Below are 17317 nucleotides of genomic sequence, written 5' to 3'. Positions count from 1 at the left end.
CAAGTTAAAAGGCTTGTTGTATATAGTTTCTAGTATGAATGTATTCAATCAGTTGAATTATTTTTCAATCAAAGTGAAATCAACTGATTGTACGAAAAATTCAACTGATTGGTTTTAGTTAAATTAGATTATATAAGCTATGTTTTTTAGAGCGAAGGTATAATTATGAGTTTTAGAGCGCGAAATCTTGTCATTCATCATTGGAAAACTCTTTCTCTTTGTAATACATAGCTGCAACGTGTTGATTGAAGATCTTGGTTGATCTTAGAGGCATTTTGGGTTGGGATTAGCTTGAAGAATACATGTATGGTTGGCTAGGGAGAGCCATCATTAGGTTCTATAGTTTTTATGCCTCTAGTAGTTACCCTGATGTGATTTTAGGTCTATAAGTGTGATTGTTGTAGGGTGTTAGTCTAGATTTTTGTGTGAGTCAAAAATATTGTGAGTTTCTTTGTTCAAAAGTGTAATCTTAGTGTGTGATTTGTAAAACCTTTGAATATAGTGGAAACCAGGCTCAAATTGTCATGGTAAACTGGATGTAGCTCTGTGATTGAGTGAACCAGTATAAAAACAACTGTGCAATTCTCTTTCCTTCATCTAACTCACTTTTAATCACTAAAAACTCAAGAAAACCAAGTAATCCATTCTTTGTTGTGCTTTAATGTATTCTTGTTTAATCTAAGATTGCATACTTGTTAGAAATATTGATTGGAATAAGTCTTGCATGTAAAAGTTTGTTGTTTGAGTTAAATCTGCGAATTGTGCATTCTACATAAATTCTTAGGATTCTAGCCGATAAATTTGAAATTTTTATCGATGGTTTCATAGTTGAAGAATAATTTAGTCTGCTGTTTTATTTTTTTGATCAATTGAAAGTGTACTATACTACAACTTTTGCATTCTACAACTTTTGCATTCAAACAACCAATTCAACCTCCCCTTATTGGCTTAAATCACCATTTCAAACTTACAATTGGTATCTAGCAAGGTTCTTGAAAGTTATTCAAGTTTGATAAAAAATCTTTTGAAATGGTAGAAAATAAACTCTCTTTTACTGAATGTGTCTCTATTCATAGGCCACCTATATTTAGTGTAAGACATGGGAAAATTAAATAAATAAATAAATATGTATTTAATATAAATGCAATTAAAGGAATCTTTATGGCAATTAATGTGGAGAATTATGGCAATAGTAATGGTAGCTTAAGTGGTAGAACGTGTGGAGCAACATTGAGGGAATTTGGGTTCGAGTCTTGTGTATGTCATTAATGGGTTAATTTTATTATTTAATTGTTTTGCATGCATTCATGGTTGTGTGATACGAAATTATAAAGCATGGTGTGCATGAAATGTCAAGAAACATGAATTGACTTGATGGTTGAGCATACACTCGTAATTGGGAGGTTGTGAGTTTGAACCTTGCTTAACGTGAAATAGTCTCTTTTCACGTTTATTAATTTTGCTAAGCTAAGGAAAAGTAATGGATAATTGGGATGTGTGGAATAGGCATATTTTCATGAAAAATGTTATTTTTTGTATTTTTGCGCAATAGGGACCGCCAGGCGCCAGGTCCTGACTTTTGGGCGCTAGGAGCGACCAATTTTTCTGGTCTGCACAGTTTTTGTAAATCTGCATTTTCCAGTTCGTTAACCACCCATTTTAGCTAAAATTTTGATAAGTAATCCATAACATGTTGTTCTTTACTTTGAACGATGGAGATTTAAATTGGAGGTTTGTAGCTAGAGATATATGTTACTCATGACTGTTGGTTTGAATCCCCTAAGAGTATGATTAATATTGGATGCTTAAGTGTGCTTAAGTGTTGGTATGGCCTTGATTGGTGAATACATATACATATATATATATATATATATATATATATATATATATATATGTATATATATATATATATACATATATATATATATATATGTATATGTATATATATATATATATATATATATGTATATATATATATATATATACATATATATATATATATACATATACATATATATATATGTATATATATATATACATATATATATATATATACATATATATATATACATATATATGTATATACATATATATGTATATATATATATACATATATATGTATATATATATGTATATATATCTACATACATACATACATACATATATATGTGTGTGTGTGTGTATATGTCTGTGATTGATGAGTATGTTTTTGGTAGTTCTTGCCGAGCCATGTTGAATATATAAATTTATATATGTCAGCTTAAATGTATGATGTTATTGAATTATGGTGTTAACTTGTGATTGAACAATTGAACCCTTTTAAGTAGAAGAGTATATGTATTTATATTCTAGAATGAGTGGTTATTGAAATTGGGTTCTTTCGAACCTGAGTTAGAGGAGAAAAATCAATAGTTGTCTCATTACTGGTGTGGTGCCTGGCGGTGCAAGTTGAATCGCCAGGCGATAGGCCACAAGGAAAGCTCTAGAGCAAAACCCGAGAGTTGGCACCTGATGTCAACACCCAATTTTGTCCTGCTAAATAAATAATAGAATAAATAATAATAATTTGCTTTTTTTAAATAAAATAAAATAATAAAAAATAAAAAAATAAAAAAAGTAAGTAAGCTTTTTCTTTGGTTTTTCTTTTTCTAAATAATAATAATAGGATAATAATAATAATAATAATAATAATAAATAAATAAATAAATAAAAAGACTATTTTAATCTTTTATGTATTTTATTTTGAGGCTTTGTTTCTATTTTAGCCAAAAATACTCTATACACGCATACCGTTTTTTCTTGCAACTAACAGCAGCCCAAAATTTTATTTTCTCACGCCCACCTCTATGCTTTGTCGTTTCTGCTCCAGATCAAGAAGTTAGTCTACTAATTAGAAACATAATCTGTTCTAATATTTAGAATCATTTACTCTGATTTTGTGCTCTGATTTTATGACACCTCCTTTTCCATATGAGAAAAATAGTAATATGTTTCTCAACAATATCTTTTTTCTAATTATAATTAATTTGTCCTGATCCCGTTTTATTTTTTGCTCTGATTTTTCTGTGATTTGATTCCCATAATGTGATAATATTAAGACCAATTCTTGCCTTTTAAAATTTGTTGTAATTAAGACAAACCTTTTTATGAGATTACTTTAGATTTAAATTGTTATGTATATATAAACCCATCAAAAAAAAAAAAAAGGATGGAGGATTTTTTTTCTTACCTTGAGAGACCTCTCTTAAAAAACCCCAAACCTACGGTTCATCTTGCTCTTGAGTTCTTTTCCATAATCTTAAGCACCAAAAACCCACTCCCCCAAACCTACGGTTCATTTTTGCTCTTGAGTTCTTTTGTGGCAAATTTTGTTTGGTGCGATTCTTCCGGGGAAGAATATTGGTAAGATTGTATTAATCTTTATCTATGTTGAGAATGATTTGATTTTTGGTCTTCGATGTTTTTACACCAGCGGTTAGTGCATACATGGTTTTCCCAAGCTTATAACCATTTAATCATTTGTTTATTATTTAAAACCCTTTAAATCTAAAAGCTTGATTGAATTCAAAGTGTAATGGCAGTTTTGAAAAAAAGTGGTACAAGTTTAGTTGTACTTTCTAATTCAATCAAAATGATGATAAATAGGTGGGTCCCGTCTTTTAAGTATATATTTGCACATCGTTCATATATTTGAAAAAAGAATCATACATTGATGTGGGTTTTGGTGCTGAAAGTTAGCTTTTACAAGTTTTTCCTTATCATACTAATAGCTTTTAAAATGGTCCATATTATAATCAATTTCTATAATGACTTTCGTTTCTAAGTAAATAATTAAAATTCGCTTTTAAAAAGAAATACTATAATGATCGTCCGCATCAACTTAGTAATTTATTTTCCTTTTTTTTATTTTTTTAAATAAAAAATAATAATAAAATATGTTTTTAAAATGATCATCTGCATCAGTCTTGTATTTAATGTTTTTGTTTTATTCAACATGTTTTTGAAAATTTAAAATATCAACATTTTCACTAAAAAACCAAACAATCAAGTTGTCGGGCCCAAAAAATAATTTTTTTCTTCCTTTGTTTCCTTTGTTTTTTCTTGGTCATCTTTATTTATTATTATTATTTCTTTCTTCATTTTTTTAAATTTTAAATTTTAAATTTTTTAATTTTTAATTATTTTTGGAAAGCAAACATTTAAAGGAGACCACATCCATTTGTATTTTAATTAAAGGTACCGTCTTTGGATGGGCGTTGTAGGGTGCTAACACCTTCCCTACACGTAACCAACTCACATACCCCAAATCTGTTTTCGTAGACCTTGCTTTTTTTTTTTATGGTTTTCTATAGTTTCCTATAATAACTATGGTGGCGACTCCAAACCTCTCTTTTTTTTATTTATTTTTTGGTTCGTCATCGTGCCGCAATTTCGGTTGTGACAGATATCTGTTACAACCGAAATCGCGATGGGATGACGAACCAAAAATAAAATTTGAAAAAAAAAGGTTTGAAGTCGCCACCATAGTTGGGAAACTACGGAAAAACCAGAAAGATAAGACAAGGTCTTCTAAAAAATAAGATTTTGGGTTCAGAAGTCGGTTACGGGTGGGGAAGGTATTAGGACCCCACAGCGTTCGTCCTAAGACGGTACCTTTAATTAAATATGCAAAAAGATGTGGTTTTCAAAATATTTAATTTTTCCCAAAAGCAACAATAAAAGGATTTACAAAAGAAAAAAAAACTATTTTTTTTTTGTTTTTGGGGCCCGACAAGGATTAATCTTCTCTCCTACGTATCTTCATTTGAATGGAGAATCAGGGTTACATAGTTCTTTATGAAAAACGTATTTGAGAAAACTATTTGCAGAATGATTTGTTTTTTTTTTTTTGAAAACTTTTTTAATTAAATTTTTACTATTTGGAATTATGTAAAAATTGGTGTCACACGACGCAAGTGGTCGAACAAACACTGACAATAATTTTTTTTAATCTAATTTTTTTTAATCTTTTATAATTTATAATATATTTATTTATTTGAAAGTGGATTTGGGTGTCATTGCGATGCGATGCGAGCAACCATATAGATGTAAAAAAGTAACCAAAGAAAGCTATTTTTTTATTTATTTTTAGATCATCTATATACATTTTTAGAAAAAAACAAAAGTTAAATTGGATGTCATGCGACGCGAGTGGCCGGAAAGACACTAAAGAAAGAGGAAAAATATTTTTTTATGATTAAAAAAAATTAAAAACTGGAAAAACTAAATCAAAAGATGAAAGGACTAAGACTGACGTACCTTCAAGAATTTTCAATATCTCCTCACCTTTTCTCTTTTCTTTTTTCTTGCTTCCTTTTCTAATATTTTTGTGCTTGTTTTTCCAATAGAGATAAAAATGAGAGGTGTCTATGTTGGTGGTAATGAGTGAGAGAGAATGTAGAGAATGTTTTCTTTTCTTTTTTTTCTACCTCCTTCGATATGTTTTTTTTTTTTTTGAAAGAGAGATAAAAGAAGGAGGTGTGTGTGGGATTGGTGATGGGAAAGAACTAGATAAATATCTAGAATTTTTTTTGGGTCCTGACAAAGTACGTATTTATACTCACACCTTGCAATATCAATGCAATCTCAGCCTTAATTGTAATGAATAATATAAGGAAGGAATTAGTCCTGATGGCAGCACATTATAGGGATCAAATCCCAGCAAATCAGAGCACAAAATCAATCAAGTTCGGTAATATTGATTCTAACCATTAACAAATTAGAGCAGAAAATCAATCCCAATTAGTAATATTGATTCTTATCATTTGAAGAGATATTGTTTCTAATGATTAGAATCATATCACTAATTTTTCTAATAGGAACAAAGGGTATAAAATATTTGAGTTTTTGGGCTCATGAAAAGGAGTGTCATAATTAATAACAAATTGGGTTCTTCCTTATTTTTTTTTTCTTGTTTCCATCTCTCTCTTTTTTTTCTAGAATTAAAGTTTGAAAAATCTTTGAAGAAAATTTTGTTTCACATTTTTAGTTATTTTTTTTTAAATAAATTTATTCACCCGGACGAAATTGGGTGTTGACAACTGCCCCTATTTACTTAGATTTTACTAGATAATATTAAAATTTGACTTTTTCATATTATCGTAATAAAAGATAAGTAAAGATAAAAACACTAATTTCGTTCGAGTTTCAAAAGAAGACAAACTTGATCATTCCAGAGGAGATGGTTTGTATGTTAAAGAAAAGAACTAGGAGACCATTACCAAGTAGAGGGTCTCGATCCGACACACCATTTTTTTTTTACTTTTTGGAAAAAAACAAATTAGACCAATCCCGTGGAGAGGGTCTATTCATAGGATTCAGTGACCATTACCATGTAGAGGGCCTCGATTTGAAAATCCACATTATGTTTGTAAATTGACTTTTTGAAAAAGATATTAGACCACTGTAACGTCCTAGCCGGAAATTACTTATTAAAAAAAATAAGAAATAAGATTTATAAAACATCACATTTATTATCGCAATTTCCCAAAAACGCGGGAAAATTAAATCTTCAAATGTCACATAAGTAGTAATTAAAACTGCAATATTCAGTTATTACAAAACCAATTCCTCCAAAATAAAAGTTACAAAAGAAAAATCCATAATGAAATCTAAGAAAATTGTCCCATAGTGATCCCCACTTCGTCTCTATGCATCTGTATGCTCACCTGCATCAACATCTACTCCCATGTAACAAGTTACATGATCATCGCCACACACACAGAGATAGGGTGAGCTCAATTACAAAAAGGGCAAATACAACATGGCATAATTAAAAGATTTCATAACTATAACCCGTGTTAGCCCCAAACCCTCAATCCTCCACTTCCAAACATTATGTTGGACGCATCTTGATTCTACGCCCTTTGATGAGTACACTGATTGATCTTTGCTGCACGAGTGTCTACTCGCCCCTCTGACTATAGGCCACCACCTAATAGTACACACGCGAGAACGAATTTGCCACGGCCTCTCACCGTGACACCAAGTGGAGTTCCCCAAAACGAACAAAAGTTCGTAGTTGTCCCCAAACTACCAAAACTCTATCAGATGCACTGAAGAGGGCAATCATCCAGAACCTCGCCGTACGAGCCACGATCTCGCACATTCCACTGGACTTCCTAAACCACCAGGCTACAACCTTGAGTGGCCACGTGTTACCCCAATACAAGTTTCACTCGTAACTGGACCCCCAGCCAAAGCATCACATCATTACCTTCATCTAAAGCTGTGTAGAAATTCTCCCCGCGATCCAACTCTTCACCCAAAACCGCATGGCGCACCTCTCACGTCACTAGGCGGAATTTGGTTCTAGACAACCTGGCGAACACCTCACGCCGCCAGGCACCACACCAATAGCGACGCTGCTACTAATTTTGTTTTACTTTATTTATTTATTTATGTTCGGCATTTTAGGACTGGTTCTAAGAACCATCCATCCCCAGGTAAACAAAAAATATCACATAGTAAATACTACATCATTCAGACAATACCAAATCACACAACATGCGTAAAGAATTTACCAATCCAAATCATGTCCTCACTCAAACTTTACCAAAACTCCATTCCAAAATATTTGCCAAGTTAATGCTTATCATATTTAATTTATATAAAAAATACAGATTTCACATAAAAGCACTCCGAGACCCAAATTTCACCCATTCATTACACTATTTATAGATATGGCAATTTATTTAAACCATGGGTCTGCACATAATATAAAAAGGAAAAGAAACCAATTTTGCATGTGAAAAGAAATACTCCCACGACCCCACCCTAAAATAACATAAACGGCCCCACCCTAAAATAACATAAATATCCACCAAATAAATTCTAGGCTAAAAACCATGCACTCACGTGTACTGCAACCACACAAATGTGAAGGAAGAAAACTAATTATGATATAAACCATTGGAAGAGACAATTACAGCCCCACACTCATAAATGTGTTTCATTCTTTTCTTCTTTATATATATTTTTTTTCATTCAACCGTGAGCCCCTTGGTCAAACAAGCTACCATGGGAATAAAATAAGTTTGAAGCAAAAAGGCAAAAGCACCGCACCAAAACTAACCCAAAACATAACCCATTTTCAAAACACTTTTTGATTGTGAAACTTGTAAAATTGCACCCAAACCATTTTTAAAGTGAGTTGTCCATCAACAATTTTTATTAAATCAATAAATAAATTTTAACTAGGTGTTTTAAGTGTGTTGCACCTTTCACTAGCAAAGAGAGATACAACCATATTACATGTGGCCTCTATTTTTTTTTTAACAAACACTTAATTAAGCATGGTGGTATATAAAAATAAACAAATACATAAAAAAAGAAAGTAATTAAAGTGACGTGTGAGCCATGTCTTTTTTTTTCTTTGGAGTCAATTATCATGTACATTTAAAAGAAAGAGAACTAGTCTTGAATTAGAAAAATTTCAACATGTAATAAGGCTTTGAAAATGAAACCAAATAGAATGGTACCATGCATCCAAATTTACGTGAACCATTAGGCCATTCTAAAATAAATAAAAAAAATATATCCACTTCTATTGCCACACGTGAGTCTTCTCTCCAATACCCAATAATGCAATTAAAATAATATAATAATAAAAAAATAGAAACCAAATGTTTTATGTAAGGCCCGCTTTCAATTCTGCCCCTTTTTCTTAGGGTTGTCTTAACCATTGGGCCTTAGGACTGGCCCAGAAAGGTTCGGCTTGGTCTTTGTTCTGCTCACGTAAGTACCTTTAACCCTTACCGCCTCTGTCTTGTATAGCTTTCACAATAACAGTGGAAACTCTGTTATAACTCGTTTTTATCCACTGTTCTAGTTGTGAGTCGGGTTCTAGAGCGGTTGTGCTCCGTAGTTCTGTGCCGAAAGACCTGTACGAACCCATTTCCAGGTAGGGAAGCTTTAGCTCACTTGCATATTTCGTTTTCGTTAAGTTATGAACTGTCGTGTTGAAGTTATGGGCTGGTATGATGTGGTTATGAGCTGTGAATGTGTTAATGTATGTGGGATGGGCTGGCTGGGATCGCTGTTGCAGGAAAACAGTGGCGAGACCTACTAATCTCGCCCAAGCGAGCTAGTCTCGCCTAGGCGAGACAAACAGGGACTCGCCCAAACCCCTTTTTGCGCGAAAAGTCGCCCAGGCGACCTGCTCAACTTTTGAGCGAGTTAACATCTCGTCCAGGCGAGAAGGGACTCGCCTAAGCGAGATCCCGTGTTGGCTCCTTGTTCCTCCTTTGAGCCCTCGCCTAGGCGAAGGGGTATCGCCTGAGCGAGAACGTCTCGCCTGAGCGAGACCCTTCGGCCTGAGCGAGGGGTTGGGCGAGACAGGGCGCTGTTTGGTGGTTTGATTGCTCTTGGATGATTGGAATTTGTTTGGGTATGATTGTTGTGATGAGATACATGTCCGTATGTATGTATATATGCACAATGGATTGCTAAGTATGTATGATATGATTCATGAATGGTGAATGACGGATATTGTGGAACCTTGACATGTGAAATGAATGAGTGGACTGAAATTAAAGTAACATGGTATTGATATGAGAAGAGGTCCTAGACTCATGGGATGGTGATGATCAGTAGCATGGATTCAAAATGTGATGAGTATGAGGAATTGACCTCAAGGGTTGGTATGAAATTTCAAACGTGATTTAACGTTCTATATTGTGAATTTATGATTGTTGGTCCGTGTCAGCGTGTAAATTCCTTGGGGTCTCTAGGTGAGACCTCCGGGGTCGCGCTTCAGTGGTCGGGACGTAATTCCATGGCCCCTGTTAGTGGGTGTCCATGGTGGTGCCCCATCTGTATAACTAGGTAAGGATTCAAGGTAAGGACTGCATCCTGACACTCTAAGGGGCCAGTTAGTCTCACTTAGAGCAGACTGACTCCAGTGGTGAGAGTAGCAGGAGGCCTGAAATTCATTAAGGGCTAACCTTGTGGTGAGGGAGATTTGATTCATCGTAACACTTGTAACACATAGCTCGGGGGTGAGCAGCTCAGGGTCGAGCAGAGGTATCCACCACAAGTGCAAGCATCCGCTGAATCCGACTAAGTTATACGTATCCGGATGAGTCGAGTCGTGTCGTAGTGTATTGTTTGGAAGGCCGTAACATGCTTGGTTGTGATATGAATATTGGATGGTGAAAATGTATTTGACTGTATGATGAATATGTGTTGGCTCTAGCTTACCCGTTTTGTTGAATGGTTGTAATGTATGTGGTTGTTCTTCTTGCGATGATCATCAATTTGGTTGATGGGAGCAGATGGGCGAAGTCCGCTGCTTAGCCATCTGTGCTGGAGTTATTTTATTCACGATTTCTTTAGGGCTACGGCCCCTGTATCGTTTTATGCTTTCTTACTCTACACTCTTTGTTAGAATTGTATTTGGTTTATGTTGGCATCGTGGTGTGCCCAGGTTGTAGGGGTTGTGTTGAGGACCCCAAGACTACGCTACTATACTTTTATCGCGTGACGTTTCCTTTAATTTCGTTTAATAATTAAATGGGACGTTACATTTTAATACATGACAAGATATGTGTATGTACCAAATGCATGCACTGTAACACAGAAAAAAATTATGAGTTATATGCATTCGCGGGTCCCACACAAGCACCAAAGCAATATATCTATATATAATCACCATTTTGGAAGTCCAAAAGCTGCACACCACCGCGCTAAGTCAAACCATCAACACAAGTCTAAGAAACCAAAATATGTTTATGCCTTTGGTGCAAAAAGAAACGTGAGCAAACACACTTTTACAAACCAAGGATTTACTTTTTCTCTAAGATAATATAACATTGCGAAAGAAAACAAAATTGCAACACCCATGAAATCAAAACACTGCAACTTATTTACAGAGAACCCCCCAAGGACGTGACCCCACCAAACCTTAAATATCTCCTTCACACATGTACATAAGCCACCACCAAATTTTTCTCTTTTTATTTGGCACAAGTACAATAAACCACTCAAGGAAACAAGCTTCAAGAAGATTGAGAAAGAAAAAAAATAACAACCCTTGCATGCAACCCAACACGGAACCCACTCACCACACATGACAACACGTCCCAACGCGGAACCATCACGACCCTTATTCTCATTTTATGTTTTATACAACAATCATCAAATGTAACAAAAGATAAACCAGGTTTAATACGTGAATATAAATACCCAATAGTTGGCTTCATTCATCAACCAACAAGAAAACAATTAGATAAAGTTAGGTCAAGCTCCCTTACCTGTAATCCCTGCTAAAAATTAATCCACGGACACTCTTCTTTGCTCCAACTTTAATCTCCGCCCTTGAGACCTTCTCTCAGCCTTCTAACTCAACTCTTTTAGGGTTCTAAACTCAGATTCGTAGAATCTCACCTCCAACTCTTCACCTACTCAAAATTTTCCCTAAGAAGGCAAAAATTAAATATTATGATTTTGCTCTAGACAAGGTTCAAACACACAACCACTCAAGTATCAAGTTAATGCACAACCAACTAAGTCAATTCTTATTTCATGATAATTTTTATAAATCTATAAATGTATACTCTCTTATCACGCCCAACATATTATAAAAATAATAAAATTAATTAATTTACACAATTGTCATACATAGGACTTGAACCCAAGTCCTTTCATATAACTAAGTACTCTCAACCATTTGAGCTAGTACTTTTCCACATCATAAAGGTTAACATTAATTGTCATAAAGGCTTCCATTACCTACATTTGTTAAATAATTATTTATTTAATTATTTAAATTCCTCGGGTCTTACATTCCCCCCACCTTATAAAATTTTCGTCCCCGAAAATTTAAAGCTTACCAGGGAATAAATGCGGGTAAGATTGCCTCATCAAGTCCTTCATCTCCCAAGTCATCTCTTGAGTCGCTTCATCCCAAAGGACTGTCACCGTCTCGATTTCTTTACCTCTCAACTGTTTAACCTGTGAGTCCAAGATCTGCAGTGGTCTGACATCCATCGTCAAATCATCTCGAACTTGGATATCGTCCGCTTCGAATACGTGTGAAGGGTATGCAATGTACTTCCTCAATTGTGACATGTGGAAGACATTATGCAAATTCGCCAAGTGTGCCGGTAATGCAATCTCATACGCCACTGGACCTATCCTCTGAGTGATCTAATACGGCCCAATGAACCTTGGGGTCAGCTTTCTAGACTTGAGAACTCTTCCAAAACCAGTGGTTGGAGTCACCCGGAGAAACACATGGTCTCCAGCCTCAAACTCTAACGGTCGTCTTCTTCTATCAGCATAAGACTTCTGCCGACTCTGGGTGGCTCGCATCCTCTCCTAAATTATCTTTACTTTATCAGTGGTCATCTATAAAAACTCAGGGCCAAGCACCACTGTTTCACCATCCTGATTCCAACACAATGGAGTCCTGCACCTCCTTCTATACAGTGCTTCATAAGGTGCCATCCTGATACTGGAATGGTAACTGTTGTCGTAAGTAAACTCCACCAAAGGGAGTACCTCACTCCAGCCACCTAAGTGATCAAGTACACAAGCTTGCAATAAGTCCTCCAAGGACTAGATAGTCCTCTCTGACTGTTCGCCAGTCTGAGGATGATATGCTGAACTCATCCGTAGTTGAGTACCTAATGCTGCTTGTAGCGACTGCCAGAATCTCGACGTAAACCTCGGGTCCCTGTCTGACACTATACTCGCTGGGACTCCATGTAATCTGACCACCTCCCTCACATACAACTCCGCCAATTTATCCATCGACAATTTTTGATTGATCGGCAAGAAATGTGCACATTTAGTCAGTCGATCTACAATTACCCAGATCGCATCATATCCCCTCGTAAATTTAGGCAAGTGAGTCACGAAGTCCATCGCTATACTGTCCCACTTCCACTGAGGAATCTCTAACGGTTCCAGCATACCCCTTGGTCTCTGGTGTTCTATCTTGGCCTTTTGACACACCAGGCATGATGCAACAAAGTCAGCCACCTCCGTCTTTATACCAGTCCACCAGAACGAGTCTTTCAAGTCCTTATACATCTTAGTCATACCAGGATGTATGCTAAAACGACTCTTGTGGCCCTCTTCCAAGATTCTCTTTCTCAACCTTGGCCCCCAAGGAACACACACCCGATTCCTGTATCGAAGGATACCATCTGTCGCCATCTTGTAATCTTTACCTTTTTCTATGCCCAACCATCCCATAATCTGTTGTAGTTCTTGATCCTTCCTTTGTGCTGCTTTAATCTCATCAAAGAAGTCATTAGTAACTCTCAACATACCACACCGGATATGATCAAAATCTATCTGTAGTTCCAGGTTCATGTCTCGAAGCTTCTCTATCAACTTTAATTCCTTCACCATCATGGAGGACATATGTACTCGTTTTCTACCCAAGACATCCGCTACAACATTAACTTTACCAGAATGGTATAAAAGCTCAAAGTCATAGTCCTTGAGGTATTCCATCCACCGTCTCTACCGCATATTTAGCTCCTTCTGATCAAACAATACTTCGAGCTCTTATGATCACTAAAGACTTGAAATTGAGAGCCATATAGATATGTCGCCATGTTTTTAGAGCAAAGACAACTGCGGCCAGTTCCAGGTCGTGAGTGGGATAATTCTTCTCGTGCACTTTCAACTGTCGAAATGCATATGCTACAAGTGTTTTCTCTTGCATCAGCACTCAACCTAGACCTTGATATGACGCATCACAATACAGTTTAAATATCTTAGTTGTATCCGAAATTGCCAAGACTGGAGTTGTGGTCAACCTTCTCTTCATCTCCTCAAAACATGCCTCACAACCTTCGGTCCAGAAGAAAGGTTGATTTTTGCGAGTGAGCTGTGTCATGGGACTCACCAACTTAGAGAATCCCTCCACGAACCTCCGGTAATAACCTGCCAATCCTAAGAAACTCCTTACTTCTGACACTGCCTGTGGTCGCTCCCACTGCATTACCGTATCAATCTTTGTTGGATCCACAACAATACCCTACACTTAGATCACATGACCAAGGAACTGAACTTCTACTAGTCAAAACTCACACTTGGACAACTTCCCATATAACCGGTGGTCTTTGAGTACATCTAACACAACCCGCAGGTGCTCAGCATGTTCCTCCCGGTTCTTGGAGTAATTAAGAATGTCATCAATGAATAACACGACAAACTTATCTAACCATGGTCGGAAGATTCTATTCATGTAGTCCATGTGTAACATCCCTAAGGAATATTACTTTGAAAATAGCATAAACAATTAAATAAATTGAAATAAACGCAATAATATTAGAAATTCCTCATTTATAAACACCTCTTCCCAAAACGCGGGAAAATTAAAATCGCAAATTCAAGACATTGTAATCGTTCACAATTCAAAATCATTACAACTTAAAAAAACCAAAAGTAGCTAATGTTTCAAAACATAAATACATCAAAAATTCAAATCTACAAAAAGCCCCATATGATCCTGCACTCTAGTCTCAAGCGTCTCCTGGCCCACCTGTTAAATCATCTGCTCCCGGATAATAAATCATCCGATCATCGCCACACACACACAAATAAGGTGAGATATGCATATAAAACAAATTAAATATGATACCCATCCCAATAAAAAAATTTACTGATATATGTTCATTACAATTATCCATCCCTGATCTTAGATTCCTTCCTGAGTCAGATGCATGAAACTAGGTCCTGGGACTTTTTCTGTGCTTCCACGAAACTATCCCTTTTGTGGTCCAACCCCACGAGCCAATCCTGCTCATAGTCCATCAGTACAAACTCCTCGCCTGTAGTACAACATCCATGCTTACTCAACTTGGACCATGGCACGCACGCAATCACCATACTATGGACTCCTCACCCAATAGTAGCCGATGGGAACGTCACAGTTCCTTGCCCATCGTGCGTCCAACGCATGCAATCACCATACTAAGGACTCCTCGCCCATTAGTAGCCAACGGGAACTCAACTAGTTCCATGCCCATCATGCGTTCAACCACTCAAGCACATCCCAGACCCCTATTGGACTTAGTCCTTCAAGCCCAAGCACACAAGAAGTGAACTTAGTCGTTCAAGTCCACTAACCAAAGAAAAAATCAATTATACAGCCACATATATCGCCTGTCACCGCCTAGACACCGCTAGGTGGACACTGACAAAATACTGTCTGGCGGTCGCACCCCCACCGCCAGGCGCTGCTGAAGGAAACCGAACCACATCACTCTGTTACCGCCTAGCGGGCACATCCCTGCCGCTAGGCGCCTAGCGCTGACAGTGGCCACTGCCACTGTTTTACTCCCTAACGCTTGGCGGTTCGCCTCGCGCCGCTAGGCGCCATACCAATAACGCACTGCTACTGGTTTTGGCACATTTTACAGGTCTTAAGAACCCCCAACTTGCAATGCATTATTCACACAACTATCAAAGCACTTAGAACGTAATATGGCAACTATCACTAATATATATGTACATTCATTTCCACCCCAAATCCAATAATTTCTTCCCTTAGCATTCTTTACTTTACCCCCAATTTAGACAATTCACACAATAATAATGTTATACTTAACCCATCTACTCTCAGTCACCAAATAAAGCATAAAAACATACGATTATTGCCAAAACACAAGTAAAAGCTCCCCTAACCTGGATTAAAGCTTTCCCCGAGTATTCTTCTACTTCTTTCCTTGGACTCAAAATGACCTCCCTTGGCTTCTCTCAATTCATCCCCCACGGATCCACTCACACTCTCAATTTCTCACTGAATTTTGCACACTCTCTCTACCTCACAATACTCTTTGCAGAAACCTTTCTCTTCTCTCATAATTAGATTTTTAGTGGTTTTTTAATGGTGGTTTAAGACCCTAAACGAAAATTGCATTAAGAGGTAGGGCAATGACCATTCAATTATTGGTTTTCTCTTGTCTTTTCAGCCATCCTTGACTGCTAAGTTTACTAGGGTTCCTTTAACCCTTCAAATTCAAGACAGGATTAAAAATAGCAAAAAATAGAGTTTCATTTGGGTCCTCCAAGGTTTGAACCCACACTCATGCACATACCAACTCAATGCCTAACCATTGAACCAAATCATATTTCATACTAATCAATATAATTCAATTATTATAAAACTCCACAGCACGTTTAATATACATAAAAATAATACCAATTTAATAAGACACAAAAATAGCATACATAGGACTCAAACCCAAGTCCTCTCACACAATGAAAGTACTCTCAACCACTTGAGCTAGTACTTTTCCACGTCATAATACCTTGCATTTATTACCTTAAAGGTTCTGTTTACCCACATTTATGAAATAATTATTTAATTAATATTTAACTTTTCTCGGGTCTTACATTCCCCCCACCTTTAAAAGTTTTCATCTTCGAAAACAAGACTTACCAGGAAATAGGTGTGGATAGGATAATGTCATGCAATCCTCCATCTCCCAGGTCATCTCTTGAGTTGCCTCATCCCAGAGCACCTTCACCGTTTTTATCTCCTCACCCCTCAAATGTTTAACTTGAGAGTCAAGGATACGAACCGGTCCAACTGGTATGGTCAGATCCTCCCGCACCTGTACATCATCAGCCTCTAGTACATGGTCTGGACTTGCAACGTATTTCCTCAACTGAGAAACATGAAATACGTTGTGCAAGTTTGCTAGATGAGGTGGCAAGGCAATTTCGTAGGCCGCCGACCCAATTCTCCGTGTGATCTGATAGGGTCCTATAAACCTCGGGGTCAACTTCCTCGATTTAAGAACCCTTCTAACTCCCATGGTCGGGGTAACCCGTAGAAACACATGATCACCTTCATCAAACTCCAATGGCCACCTTCTTTTATCAGCATAGGACTTTTGCCGACTCTGTGTGGCTCTCATCCGATCCTGGATTAATTTAACTTTTCCAGTTGTCTACTGCAGAAACTCAGGACCAAGCACAAAGGCTTCCCCAATCCTGATACCAACACAGCGGTGTTCTACATCTTCGACCATATAATGCTTCGTAAGGTGCCATTCCAATACTAGCATGATAGTTATTATTGTATGTGAATTCCACCAAGGGTAATACATCGTTCCAGTTTCCCAAATGGTCCAACACACAATACCGCAACAAGTCTTCCAATGATTGTATAGTACGCTCGGATTGACCATCTGTCTGGGGATGATACGCTGAACTCAACCTCAATTGAGTTCCCAAGGCTGCTTGCAAGGATTGCCAAAACCGTGAGGTGAATCTGAGATCCCGATCCGACACTATGGTTTTTTGCACCCCA

The 17317-nt window shown here is 36.7% G+C and overlaps 2 protein-coding genes across 2 annotated transcripts; both read right to left on the bottom strand.

Moving 5' to 3' along the window:
- Window positions 1-11859: 11859 nt before the first annotated feature.
- On the bottom strand, window positions 11860-12351 carry LOC114165253 (uncharacterized). Its single transcript, XM_028049911.1, has 2 exons — window positions 12262-12351; window positions 11860-12186 (listed from the first exon to the last, which is right to left on the bottom strand). Exons 1-2 carry the CDS (start codon window positions 12349-12351, stop codon window positions 11860-11862), a joined length of 417 nt encoding a protein of 138 aa, XP_027905712.1.
- Window positions 12352-14712: 2361 nt separating this feature from the next.
- On the bottom strand, window positions 14713-16922 carry LOC146882148 (uncharacterized). The gene is made up of 2 exons (XM_085667297.1): window positions 16442-16922; window positions 14713-14828 (listed from the first exon to the last, which is right to left on the bottom strand). The coding sequence occupies exons 1-2, from the start codon at window positions 16920-16922 to the stop codon at window positions 14713-14715; spliced, it is 597 nt and encodes a 198-aa protein (XP_085523423.1).
- Window positions 16923-17317: the final 395 nt, after the last annotated feature.

Source organism: Vigna unguiculata, chromosome 10, assembly GCF_037176805.1.
Source record: "Vigna unguiculata cultivar grain cowpea cultivar isolate G323 ecotype 2 chromosome 10, ASM3717680v1, whole genome shotgun sequence".
NCBI lineage: Eukaryota > Viridiplantae > Streptophyta > Magnoliopsida > Fabales > Fabaceae > Vigna > Vigna unguiculata.
The sequence above is the reverse complement of the archived record's forward strand: the minus strand, read 5'-3'. Positions and strand labels throughout refer to the sequence as shown.

What these genes read in the sequence shown, in the direction of transcription:
- LOC114165253 (XM_028049911.1), bottom strand. Translation starts at nt 12,351, where the DNA reads ATGCGAGCCACCCAGAGTCGGCAGAAGTCTTATGCTGATAGAAGAAGA. An exon ending in GAGACCATGTGTTTCTCCGG is followed by an intron (nt 12,187 to 12,261) that starts GTGACTCCAACC and finishes GGGCCGTATTAG; the next exon opens with ATCACTCAGAGGATAGGTCC.
- LOC146882148 (XM_085667297.1), bottom strand. Translation starts at nt 16,922, where the DNA reads ATGAGAGCCACACAGAGTCGGCAAAAGTCCTATGCTGATAAAAGAAGG. An exon ending in CTATCCACACCTATTTCCTG is followed by an intron (nt 14,829 to 16,441) that starts GTAAGTCTTGTT and finishes GTTGTACTACAG; the next exon opens with GCGAGGAGTTTGTACTGATG.